Source organism: Amblyomma americanum, chromosome 11, assembly GCF_052857255.1.
Source record: "Amblyomma americanum isolate KBUSLIRL-KWMA chromosome 11, ASM5285725v1, whole genome shotgun sequence".
NCBI lineage: Eukaryota > Metazoa > Arthropoda > Arachnida > Ixodida > Ixodidae > Amblyomma > Amblyomma americanum.
The window spans coordinates 93997717-94011702 of NC_135507.1; the positions used below are offsets into that span (position 1 = coordinate 93997717).

At 44.8% G+C, this 13986-nt stretch overlaps 1 protein-coding gene across 1 annotated transcript in view; it reads left to right on the forward strand.

Annotated features, from left to right (window-relative positions):
- LOC144110268 (TBC1 domain family member 7-like) overlaps positions 1 to 13986 on the forward strand; it is a 32225-nt gene that overhangs the window by 11598 nt on the left and 6641 nt on the right. Inside the window, exon 5 of the mRNA XM_077643111.1 lies at positions 7996 to 8125. Coding sequence (XP_077499237.1) covers positions 7996 to 8125 — 130 coding nt within the window. The remainder of the gene's footprint in view (positions 1 to 7995; positions 8126 to 13986) is intronic.

Below are 13986 nucleotides of genomic sequence, written 5' to 3' on the forward strand. Positions count from 1 at the left end.
ACGCACCAGAATGACTGATTTCGAAATGCATGTGTTGGAATAGTGGCTTTCAGGCAGGATAGTTCTAGAAACTTATTCTGGTGGTAGCGTATACACTTTTTACATCTCAGTGTTAAATGATATTCATATAGGTCATGAGCTGGTGTAATGTGAAAGCGCATGAAAAATTCTTCTGTGTACGCACGGTAATCCACGTTTGCTATGTGCCGGACTGCTTTCTTTTGGAGCATGAATATTTTATTTATGTTGGCCTGTGTTGTATTGCCCCATACTAGGAAACAGTAATTTAAGTGAGGGTGGAACAGCGTGTTGTAAATTAGTATTTTTATAGACGTCGGAAGAAAATACCGAAATTTTGCTAGCATTCCTACACATTTCGCGAGGCGACATAGAACTATACTAACGTGAGCGTCCCAGACCATGCTCTTGCTGAAACATGCTCCAAGTGTTTTGGCCGTCTCTACAATTTCTATAATAGAATTCCCAATGTTAAACTGAGGCTCTGCCATGATCGCCCTATTTCTCGCGTGGAAAATAACTGCTTTTGTCTTTTTCGCGTTTAGTACCAGGGAGTTTGCTTCGCTCCAGTGTTTGAGGGCATCCAGCACGCTGTTAATGGTTGGGACTAGAAATTCGAGACTATTACCTTTAAAAAACATGCTAGTGTCATCTGCGTAAATTACATATTGAGGCTTATTACTTATATTAACAATGTCATTAATGTAAAGGATAAAAAGTAAAGGTTCCAATATACTACCCTGTGGGACGCCGGTAAAAATTTTCCGAAGAGAGGGGAGCTCATTTCCTATTTGCACACACTGAAAACGATGTTGAAGATATGATTCGATGAGGAGGAGTGGTGTGCCACGTATGCCGTAGAGGTCAAGTTTCTGTAGTAGTTTGTGGTGATTAAGGCGGTCAAAAGCCTTTGAAAAGTCAACAAAAATTCCTATGCATATTTCTTTATCTTCAAATGCTTCGAGAATTATTTCCTTTTGTGTTAGTAAAGCTGTTTCAGTGGATCTGCCTTGAACAAATCCGTATTGGGACGTAGACAGTATGTTGAATTTGCTGCTGAATTTGTATAGTCTCTTACAGATTATTTTTTCCAAACCTTTGGAGAAAACAGGCAATATAGAGATTGGTCTATAATTCGACATGTCATTCTTATCTCCGGTTTTAAAGATTACAATAACTTTTGATACCTGCATCTGTTTGGAGAAGCATCCTGTTGATAACGAGAGGTTATAGATGCAAGTAAGTACTGGAGCTACAATATCTAAAACATATTTAACAGGTGCAACTTGAATGCAATCTATATCAACCGCTTTACTATTAATAAGTGAGGAGAAAATGCTGCTAACTTCCTGTTCACTAGTTGCTTCAAGAAATATACTGTTATAATGTTTTCTAATCCCTTGCGTCTGCACCAGAGTACATGGCGCACTGCTCACAACATCCCTGAAAAATTTGTTGAACCTTTCAGCTAGTTTCAACTAAGTACTACTACCTCAAAGATTCGGCATTCTGGTAGCGAACTGGAATAGAGCACTGGGTGTTTACAGTATGTGGTATGTTAGCAACACAAATTTTATCATTCCTGGCCTTCAGGTACAAAAGTGGATCTCATGCACTTGTAATGTTCTGTTGTCATTCCACACCAGACTGTGTGCCTGTGTTTCTTCTTTGAGTGTTTTGTGCAGAGCTGCTGGTTTGCTCACTCATATTGAGAAAAAAACGAGCTAGACTATAGAACCAACAAATTCGATTCTCTCCAAAGGTCATCATTGCCAAGTGATATAGATCACTGCCAAGTTCTTGTAGGTTCTTTTTGGTTTTGACGATTGCATGTCTCCCTTGTGCAAGAAAGTTGATAACAATAATATAATTTGTTCTGAGGAAAACGAAAGGAACAATAACTGTCTCAGTCATGGTAAACACCTGAACAACGCCTTGAGGTAAGGAATTAGGTGAGAATGAAAGAAGAAAGAAAGAGGTGCCGTAGTGGAGGGCTCCAGAATAATTTCGACGACCTGGGTATCATAGTACACTAACATCTTTTACGTTTGCCTCCATCAATTGTGGCTGCCACAGCCGGGATTTCATCACACATCCTCATGGTTAGCTGCCAAATGCCATAACCACTGTACCACTGTGGCGAGTTAAGAAAGTTCTCTGTTGTGCAGAGCTGCACAACAAGGAATATCATGCACATATGGACTAGTAGGTCAGTACTGTTTCACTGAGCATGAGCTTAGAGCAGGCGCCTTCTCACAAAGTTTAGTTGATACCTCCTGGGCTGTTCGTTTCAGCCAACCTACCATGTAAACTCGTGTATGGGCCACACCTTTTTTTTTTTTTAATTCGGGTGTGAATTTCGAAGGTGAGGCCGATACACGAATGAAAAAAAAAAAGTATACCTATTTTTTTCTCAACTATCGAGTCCAAAACATGGGGTGCAGTCCATACACTGGTTAAGCCCTTACACAAGACTATACGGTAATCCCTGGTCCCTGTCGTTATCTCTCCACATTGTTGCCCAGTAGAGACAAGCAATAGCCTTAGCCCTTCAATGCCCAGTACGTGTGATGAATTCATAACACACTGCCTTCACTCTGTGTGCTCATTGCTGCATGAAGCTTGCACACAAAGTTTGTTATCAGGATGTTCTCAATAGCCAGTGCTTTCCAGTCAGAATGTTTGACATCGCTGTGAGAAAGCCATGTGAAAAGAAGAGGGGGGGGAATGCGGGAATTGCAGCCAGCATCCAACAGTCCCTCATCTCTCATTTTGTGACATTCGCAGAAAAAATAGGGAAGCATTTGTTGGATAAAAATTCATGGGACGATCTGACGTCTGATGCGAGTGCTCTGCAAAAGCAGTTGGGTTTACCCTCAATGATCACTCTGATGCTTTTATACTCTACAGAATGCTCTTACTCTGAGCACAGGTTTCACACACGAGACACAATTTTTGTGGAGGGTTAAGGTGGGTGGAGGTGGGTCAGAGGTAGTGGTGGGTAAGTGGGCAGCCCCCTAGCTGAAGGGGGGGGGGGGGGGGGGGGGGGGTTGATGGGTGGTGCTTCTGGAGATTGGAGGCTTCACATCAGCAGACGTCTTATTTTCAGGGATGTGACTATTAACGCTGCGTTCGCAGTTAAAGTTGTTTGATGTCCCTGGGCCTTCGAGTTGATTCAAGGGTTTAAATTTCGGCTTTCACACAGTCCAGACCAGCTGCAAAAAATGGACCAAATGCTAATTGTTGCTAACTGGTGCATACCAATTCATCAAATTTTAGCATCACTAGCAGAATTTTGTTATTGACTTTTTCATACTATTATCAAGTGATCACACAAATACCATATTTACTCGCATGTAACCCGTCCCTACGTATAACCTAAACCCATAACTTTGAACACCACGAAAAAAAAAAGCTCGCATATAACCCGCACGTTTAGCTGAAAAAAAAAAATGAGCACTAGAAAGATACAACTGCATACGCAGTGTTCATTTCATTTTCAGCACATTTATTCAAACTACCACCACTATTCTATTCTCAATCGTCGCCGCTCTCACTGCTGCCATCCGAGGCTTCATCGCCACTCTCAAAGATGTAGTCTTCCTCGGAACCATCCAAGCTGTTACTGATGTCACATTTTTTAAAGCTTTTACGCACCAAGTCAGCCGGTATCGCTTTCCATGCATCGATGATCCACTGGCACAGCAATGGAATATGGGGCCTTCGCAAGCGTCCCATCGGTGTGAGGGCGTAACTCATGACACCTAAACAAAGCAGGCAAACAGTGCAAACTGGGGTGTAGTACACGAAACAGCACCTGACACTGGGCTCAACAACGCTGACTGGAGAAGGCATGGGCAATTTCGTGGGGAAGTATAAACAGACTATGAATTTGGATTTGGCTATGCCTTTCGTTAGTCCCTCATCAGCTTGACAAGCGTCGATGACGATGGGGATGGCGGACTACACGGGGGAGGCTGCCACGCATTGCCGTGAAGCCGACCCTTCCCCCAAAGAAAAAAATTCGCAGATAACCCGCACCCCCACTTTTTAAACGCGTTTTTTTTTTTTCAAATTTTGGTGCAGGTTATACACGAGTAAATACGGTACTTGATTGGGTTGATTCACTATTTGATGCGTATTCAATTCGGTTGTTCCACTATTTGATTCGTGTTCAATCCAGTTTCGAAGAGGTTCTATTCGCATGCTCTACAAACTGTCAGTTCTCGAGTGCCAGGCTTTTGAGTCAACTGCACTCTAAGCATCAGATATATGAGCAACTTAAACACGCGTAGCCTCCTCACGGGTCTCTAGCCATAATGGGATTAGTGAAAATGTACAGGCCAGTAGTGCAGTAAGCAAAACCACGAAGTTCACACTCTGAGTAGTGTAAGTGCCTCTTCAGAGTTAAATACTAATCTGTATTAAGAAAGCGACTGGGACAACGTCGGCGACAAAAAGCAAGCTGACAGCGATGACAATCCGACTGCCACCTCGAAGTGTCAGAGATCGCAGGGACCTCTACTCATAGCACAGAGTTTCTTACTATTAACTAGAGGGAAAGCTGGCGGTGCTGGACTCGAGCCACCATAGGCGCTCAAAGCATCATGACTACATGGTGCGGGACAGTCGATTTTTTTCAAGAACAGAGAGTGGCGTTACTGAGATGTTCCGTTCTGTCTACTGCGCAGATGACTTTGGCGCAAACATAGTGCCAAAAGCCATAGTAGCGAAAATGCAACAGCACACGACGCCAATTAAATGGTTTTTGGTTTCCGAAGTGCCATTAACAAACCTCTCAAAATGTTGAAGGGACAATTTTTTCCAACAACATGTTTCTTTTTAAAAAAGCGCGTGTTAAGCACAAAATATTGGCTTTTGTTGTCTGCATTACTTGGCCAATAGGAGAGCAAGCCATCGCTTATTTTAGGCAAACTTTATATTTACATGCTTTTCTGCTCGTTTGTTGTAATTTATACACAGGATATTGAATGCTAGGACATTTTTGATCATTGTACAACGTTTGTTCCTTCATTATTTTTTGGCCAAAAGTTGTGGTTCTGCAGTCGGTAGCTCTCCGCCCCATCATGCTTAGAGCGCCCATGGTGGCTCAGGTGGTCCCGAGGAAGCTCCATGCAAACTCCAATAGGCGGACGCCAGCTTTCCCTCTAGTTAATAGTCAGAAATTCTATGTCTCTACTAGCAAAAATGAGGACCGAGAGTATGTCAAGCCAATCCAACTGCAGTGTAGATCCACCTCAATCCAAGATGGCCAATTTTGGCCCGCAGGCGACTGAAATTAGTCGGAGAAACCAAACTTCAGGACTTTTGAAGTCCGAAATATGCGGCGCGAATGTGTATGCGCTTCTATGGGGTGACTGACGGTGCCTCATGGAGGTCCGAAATATCCTACAGGTCCGAATTATCGGAGTCCGAATTACCCGTCGGCTACTGTAAATGGCAGCTACTTTAGAACAGTAAAGAAAATGGTGAACTACACCTTGTACACACCGGTACTCTAAGGGTAAACAACGCCTCGTAAAGTATTCAAACAGGTGCAAATCTGCAGACACAGGGAGCACCCAATGCGATTTGCACAAAATCGCCGCCATGCTGTGGCAGCACCGGGATATACTCCAAGAAGGATTAGCAAGCATGGAACCATACTGTTTGCTCCATGGCTTGAGTTGTCAGCTTGCACATGCAGACATTATCATCAGAGTTTGTCGTTAAAATATGTCCTACGAGCACTATTACACGGATGCTTGCACACTAAGGCGGCAACTCGATGAACACTTCCTTGACGTACGTGCGGAGCATCTGTGCACCCAGCACTGCGCTGTGATGGGTGGCACAGAGGGGCGTGCATCTCCATGCTCCTGGCGCTGGCTCCCTCCCCCTCTAGAGCCGACTGAAAGAATGTCAAGCCGTGAACAAAAGATGGTTAGGGATTCCAAGAAAAGTTGGGGGAACCTGGAAGAGCACCCAGCCATGGAGAAAAGTCCTGCGATTGTTGTAAACCGGACCCTGCTTCCAATGCGCGCAAGCGCCCGTGTGCAGGCGCCGGTGTCTGACGTGCACAGATATCTGTGCCTCGTTTGCGCCTGATCACGCATTGCGCCTCACACATGCGCAAACAGGCTACAGTGTACGCCCATGCACATAGGCCCTCGGCCCGTACACCTAGGATGTATCCGTCGAGTTATAGCTTAGTGACGTAGACGAGCTGCCATGTGTAACTGTGCGAATTTTGCGATACCATTGATACAGAGAGAGCATGAGAAGTGGAAGTTTCCATGCTGGGGTGAAACGCTTGCAGTACCTTGACAGCGCAGCTCTGTCGGGCACGAAGCAGATGATTTGTGTGAACTAGAAGGGCATATGTGAATACAAGGCACTGTTTGTTGAGAAACATCGCTGAGCACACATGGCTAAGGGGCACATTTCAAGCATGAAGAGTTTTGTACGTGTTTGTTTCTGTAATTGCAGCCCTCATTATGGCATGCATTTTTTGTGGTGTGGCACTTTGTTATCAGCGGAGAAGAGGGGAGGTTTGTCCCTGGAATCAGGCAGACAGGTGGGCAAATGGCAAGAGTCAAATGGAATCTGTCGAAAAGAATTCTGTCATAGCGGCCTTACATTGATTACATGCCTTCCGTCCAATGCTTATGAACAAACTGAGAGCATAAGGCGTGGTTAATTTTTAGAGAAGAGTGTGCGTGAAAAAGGCGACCTCGTTGTTCTCGCTTTCCGCCTTGGCACACAATTATAAATCTATATTCATATTTAAAGTAGCATATGGCTATTAAAATTATGAGCACCAAAAAATGCAAATATGCACAGCTTCATAGCTTGTTTTCTGCAATGTACCTTGACGTATTGACAATCACTGGGCCTTGCCTACCTATAATGTTAAAAGCTAAAAATTTTCACTCCTAGTTCTGTCATTCACCTGTGTCATTCAGTGACATTGAATTACACAATGTCATTGATCTTAAATTCGCTCCAAAGATCATGTCAACCATCTGTACCTGACTGCTTTCAGATGCCATACTGTGATTTCTTCCGTGTCTCTCTTTTATTTCTTTCTACTCTTGAGAAAAGTAGGAGTGCTTGGCTCACATGATGTTGCCACCATCAGTGAATAAGTGCAAGTTTACTGTGAAATTTTAAACAAGCACAGTTCTCTCTTGGCTGATCCTGGAAACAGTCCTCTGTAATGATCTCATATTGGATCAGTTGAGCTGCCCCTGTAGGTCATGAGAATCGCTAATACAAGGTCACGCTTAAAGGACTTAGAATTCGCCGTCGGCATCTAATACATGGCCTCTTCCAGAGCACAGACCCATCTGTGTGCAACCAATGGGCAGATGTATTCTTCGTTTCACATATGCTAATTTAATGCCCGTCTCACAACTAGAGACATCACTAACAAGGTTTGCAAAGGCTTACCAACAAGGTTAATAAAGCTTACCTAGTACACATCTTGTTCACTCAACATTTTTACAAGGCCGCCGTGGTGGCTCAGTGGTTATGGCTCTCGGCTGCTCACCCGAAAGACGTGGGTTCGATCCCGGCCGCTGCGGTTGAATTTCGGTGGAGGCAAAGTTCTAGACTCCCGTGTACTGCGTGATGTCAGTGCACATTAAAGAACCCCAGGTAGTCGAAATTTCCAGAGCCCTTCGTTATGGTGTCCCTCATAGCCTGAGTTGCTTTGGGACGTTAAACCCCCATAAATCAATCATTCACAGGAATCAATAGTAGCTGTTAAGTTAAAGTGCCATGAATTGGCCCATTTCAAAAGGCATTAAATCAAAATTTTGAGCTATCCCCCTTTTCAAGGAAGTTTTAAGAGTACAGAATGTGAACGTGGACAGAGGTGGTGTGCTTGTCACGTGTGCCACAATGTCGGAGGTGCTGCTCGTGAGGGTGTTGCTGACACCGCACTCTTTTGTGGCACCCTTGCCTGGTTTCCAGGATATGGGACAAGGTGATTGGTGGCTCGGCCAAGATCCTGCCCCACGTGGCAGCCCTGCTGCTCATGTCCCTGCGTTCCACGCTGCTCAGTGTCACCGCATTGGCCGACGTCCTCACATTGCTCGACAGGGTAAGCCTCTTTTGATCTCTTTCGCAAAGTGCATTGTCACGTATGGAGACCCAGAATGCCAAGTTATGCGCTGAGGGTCTTGGGCATTGTTTTCACATTGAAGTCATAGGAGAGGAGTGTTGGGGGCTGTGCTCATGCTTCGTACCTGGGGATAAAACCCGGGCACGAGATTAGGCTGTTGTTTATAAGCAAAGGCTTATGAAAGCACGCTTAGCCTGGCAAGATAACTCTTCTTTTTCCAAAGGATTCTTCTCCTCTTTGTGTCCTCTTCATGGCCCAATATTTGCAGTAGTGAATGATTTCTCTCTGAAACTAAATGGAATTCTATTCGTATAAATATGTATACATAAATACATGTGTGTAATAATTTTGGCCTCTTCAGTTCGTCAAACAGTTCTTTTCTTGTTATATACACTAAAATATGTTTTCCTTTTTCTTTTAGTGTGAAATCATTATTGGCTACCTAATCTGGAATATTCCGGCATGTGTGAAGCCTTTGAAGTTAGTCACATGATGCGGGAAATGATGGGAAATAAGCGAGACTGAATGTTTGGCAATGGCTATGTTGGTTTGGAGTGGGGTCATTAGTGACAGTGGAAAAGATAAAGGCCTTTAGGTGAACTGCCTTTAGGGTGAGTGCCTTCAGGACAAGTGCCTTCCTGGAAAAGGCCTTTAGGTCAGTGTCCTTTATAGTAAAGGACAATAGGTCAAATGTCTTCAGGCCAAAGGCCTTTAGTTTAAAGGTCTTTAAATCAAAGGATGCTTTCACATTCACAGCATGTAAGGACGTTGAGTGACCACCTTAACTTTTTTTTTTCTCTTACCTGTGTTTACTCAATATAAAAATTTTGTCAGCGTTGTACAATTTAGTTTGTTTTTTTTGTGCCTGTGCACTGATGAAACTCAAGTCCTTGTATTATTATGTATCTGTTATTACACTGCACAACTCTGTTTTAAAACTTGCTCTCGAGCTGCTGCCATGTGAAAGAAGGCTGCGGCTTTGTCAAGCTGTAGCTGACAGCTTTCTGTGCACCCCCTCTTCTGTATCTCTACAGGACAGAAGTAGATGAATTGGAATTTTAATTATCACAATAGCTGTTGACATCACCACAGAGCATTCATGATATGAATCAGTGACACATCATAATGGGATCTAGTCTATGGAAGTAGTATTCAAGATAGGTCTTGAGAGAAACCGTTGACAGTTGCTTGTACAGCTCAGTTGCAGGGCTTGACTGTGAGGTTTTCAAGATATGTTTTGTTATTTTAGTGTTTCTTGAGGTCAATTGTGGCTCTTCACACTTATTTCATCATGTTCAAAATGCAAAACAGCCATGAAAAATAAAAACATGGTCAGTTGTGGAAGGAGATCTTTCATTTACACTCGTAGACTGTTCTCAACAATGTTTGTAATCGGTGAAGTCCTGTAATTCATGGTACCTTCCTGCACAACAATAATTCTTATGATAATGAAATTTTTGAACCTCTGCTGCCATGAAAATTCAGACGACTCAATTTTAATGAAAGATACAGAAGCTGTGAGGTCAGGGAATCGGGAGAACTTTTCATAATGATGGCTATTGTCTATCAACACAGGTAAGACTAAGCATGCTGGCATGCCGCACATTCTGTGAAATGGTGACCTGTTACATTTTTTTTTATTGCTGTATCTACGCTACACTTTTTTTCAGTAATGAAAACTGCTGTTTGGTCATGCAGAAGTATAAAATACAGTCGTTGACCAATTTTTCGGATCTGAAGGGACCCGAAATATGGTCCGGATAATCTAACAATCCGAAAAATCCGTGAAGTACAAAAAAATCACTTTATTGAGATGAAATCGGCTTAAAATGTCACTGATATTACCTTGCGACGAATTTCTCTTGCTGGTGACGATTTGCGCCTGTATTTTCACCAAGGTTGTGCTTTCACTGTAAACGCTAGACAGTAAGCTCACCGCGCCCACGCTTCTTTGACGGACCTGGCGGGGCCATGTTGTCCACAACCCGAGTATGCACCACACCACTCATTAAACGCACGCAAAGACAAGGCACTTTTCATTCAAAGCGGCGGAACCGCCAGACGCAATCACAAAACGGCACACGGATGCAACTTCGTGAAAACTGAGCGCCACTCAGTCAACTCAGTCAGAGAAACCCAAGTGACGAAACGGCGAATGGCGAACGTATGAGACCCGCCGCGGTGGCTCAGTGGTTAGGGCGCTCGGCTACTGATCCGGAGTTCCCGGGTTCGAACCCGACCGCGGCGGCTGCGTTTTTATGGAGGCGAAACGCTAAGGTGCCCGTGTGCTGTGCGATGTGTGTGCACGTTAAAGATCCCCAGGTGGTCGAAATTACTCCAGAGACCTCCACTACGGCACCTCTTTCTTCCATTCTTCTCTCAGTCCCTTCTTTATCCCTTCCCGCCGAAGTGTGAGATAGCTCCTGCACAATTTCCTTCCCCCAACAACCAATTTTCAACGTATGGGACAACCAATAACCGCCCGCGACAACATCAGCGACAAAAGCAAGTTGACTGCGATGACAGTCCGGCTGCCACCTCGAAGTGTCAGAGATCGCAGGGACCTCTACTGGCAACAATGAGGTACCAAAAGTATGTCAAGCCAATTTAACTGCAGTGTAAATCCACCTCAATCCAAGATGGCGTCATTTGTGCCAGCGAAAAGCCGATTTTGGCCCGCAGGCGACTGAAATTAATCCGAAAAATCGAACTTTCGGACTTTTGAAGTCCGAAATATCCGTCACGAATATGTATGTGCTTCTATGGGGTGACTGATGGTGCCTCATCGAGGTCCGAAATATCCTACTAGTCCGAATTATTGGAGTCCGAATTACCCGTCGGCTACTATATATGGGAAATTCTGTTCATCATTGTGCGATTCCATTACAGTCACTTATGCCAGCTTTATTGCCGGAGGCTTTTATTCTGCCGTTCTTGTTATGTTTTGTTTTGGTTTGGTTTGCTTGCTCTGTAGCACTGTCAAAACAGGAACTGATAGTGTCATAAGTCGAAGGCATACTTATTTCACTACCAGGAAGTAAATTTTCATGCGCTTCTTGCAGGTGAAATAGTTGCATACATTAAAAGCATCTCCAATGGAAAACTGGTGCATAGGAATAGCAGAAAAGCATGGCAGTCAACGAGAGAAAGCTGGTGCATTTTTTTGCAACACGCTGTGTGATAATGATGGAATGTAGAACGAAAGATGTTATCCTCATGCAAATAGTTTACAGGTAAGTACATATAGAGAGCTGCACTAGTGGGATACAACTCAAGAATGAAGCTGCATGTGCCCCTCACAGGAGGCCCTCTAGCCAATTGCGTAAACCAACTGTCATGTCCTTGCAACTATTCCAGATAATCCATGGTTAATTCCTTTGCACCTGCCAGCACCCTTCTATGAGTAGCTGTCTTAGAAATATTTCATGAAATACGAATATTGATAATATACCATGTTTTAAGAGAAAAACCTAACTGCAAGCGAGCACTATATTTCGTTCCATAGTTTCTGCTCCATTGCTTGAAAAAGTTGTCGCAGCAGATACCAAGTGCGAGAGGTTCCGAGGTCACGCGAGTCAGTCGAGACACCAAACGGCTGTTTTCCGCTTCGTCCTGACTTGTATCTAACAATAGTCAAACTCAGAGCCAAAGGTTCGTAGGAAACATCATTATAGCTTAGTTGTGCAGGCATCTCTGTAACGTGACTGGTTACCCTGAATGAGGGCCTCTGTGCCTCCAAATGCTGCTGACGCCTCGGCCTGCACTCCCGTCTTGTGATGTTATGTACAGCAGTGCCACACGCAGCTGGGCACAAGCGGTGACACCCTCCCTGTTTGGCACTGCAAACCTTGCTGGAGTTCGAACTGTTCCTTCACAGGGCACCACGTAGAGTGATGGAGCCTTCTGTGCAAGTCATAGAACCATTGGCACCCCATAGATAAACCCACCCGATGGCATATGACTCAATGGCATATTGCGCTAATTGTCATACATGCAGAAGGTCATTCTCTACTTTACATTCCCTGGGAGACCTCTTACCCCTCCTGGCACTGTGGTGCGGCGTTTAACCGATGTGCCACTGCCCTGTGATGGCAGGTGCTCCCAGCGGTGGGCCTTGTGTGGCCCAGGTTGCTCTTTCCGAGCGACAAATCATTAATTTAAGTGCCAGCTGCCATGGTGGGTAGTTGCTCACAATCCTGTAGGCACGTCGTGATGACACCATAAGTTCACGTGACCTAGGTGGCCCACTTGCCTCCTAGGTTGCTATCTGGGAATCACGTGCCAGAGTGATGCTCATGATTCTTCGCTCACAACACCGATGCCGACAACGCTGACACCGGATTTTCTGGACAACGGGGCCTTTAACACTATCGCATTAAAGGCTACATATGTCATAATCACTATCATTATAGGTTTACTCTGAATTCTTTTTTGCATAGTCTGAACGGGACACACTGAACCTCGGCATATTGAAAGATTGAGGTCAATGTGCCAAGAGATGTGCCGAGAGAAACTTCAGGCATGTAAACTTTGGCACAGTGAGTCCACGGCCCGTGGGGACATGCTTTGAGCCACAGGATTGTGAGAGCACATGTACTCCCACTACGGGCCTTAAGAAACTTGTTTGCTTGCCAAGAAGGCCGCAGAAAGTTTGTGTGCAGAAACTTTCATTGCTAAAATTGTATCGCCCACAGATTCTTTTTGTGCCTCACAGCTTCCCGCTTTGAAACCCTGTGCACATGTCCAGCACTTTATGAGGGGCCCTTGCTCAAAGGAGCACTGAGGACAAATTGCGGTTGGCCTGTATGAATGGGGTACCACATTCTGACATAAATTAGAAAGGGCAACAGAAAAAGAAGAAAAGTGCCCTGCCCGTACCGCCATTTGCCATTTTAACACCAGAGACACTACTTTCACTAAAAGCGGAGTTGTTACAAGCTATAAATGGCAAAAAAAAAATACAGGTGTTGCCATCACCGACCAATTTTGCATGCATCAAGACAATTTTTGACGTGGATCCCTGAGTCTAGGCTACATTGCCATTCAATGTATTATACTGATTACTGATCTTAGCAATAGGCAAGTCTTTCACTATGGGAAGAACATCAGCAAATTGGCATGGACCTCCTCTAACCATTTCCAACGTCTACTGCCGGGAATAAATGGATAATTGTCACCGCTGATTACCTAACTTAACTCGCTACGCGGAGACAAAGGCGCTGCCCAGAGGTATCGCCGCCGAAGCAGCTCGGTTCTTCGTTGAGAACGTTGTCCTCAGGCATGGCGCTCATTATAACTGACCGAGGAGCTACCTTTACGACCAAGTTTTTGGAAATTGTTCTCTGCCTCAGCAGTACCAGTCATCGTAAAACAACGGCCTATCACCCTCAAACGAATGGATTGACGGAACGCCTCAATAAGACCATCGCAGACATGCTCTGTATGTACGTCGACGTGGACCACAAGAATTGGGACGAAATTCTTCCCTACGTCACGTTCAGCTACAATACGGCACAACGAGACACCACTCACATGACGCCTTTCAGCCTTCTTCATGGGCGACCAGTGGCAACTATGCTGGATGCCATGTTGCTCCCGAATGCCGACGGCGACGATGTCGATCAGGACGCCGAGGAATTCACACAGCGCGCAGAGGAAGCTCGCCAACTAGCGCGTGTGCGCATCAGAACTCAGCAGGAGTATGATGCACGACGCCACAATCTTCGCCACAGACATGCAATGTATGAACCTGGCGACGAAGTGTAGGTCTGGACACCTATTCGCCGCCGTGGGCTGTCCGAAAAACTATTACGGCGATACTTCGGGCCCTATGTCGTGCT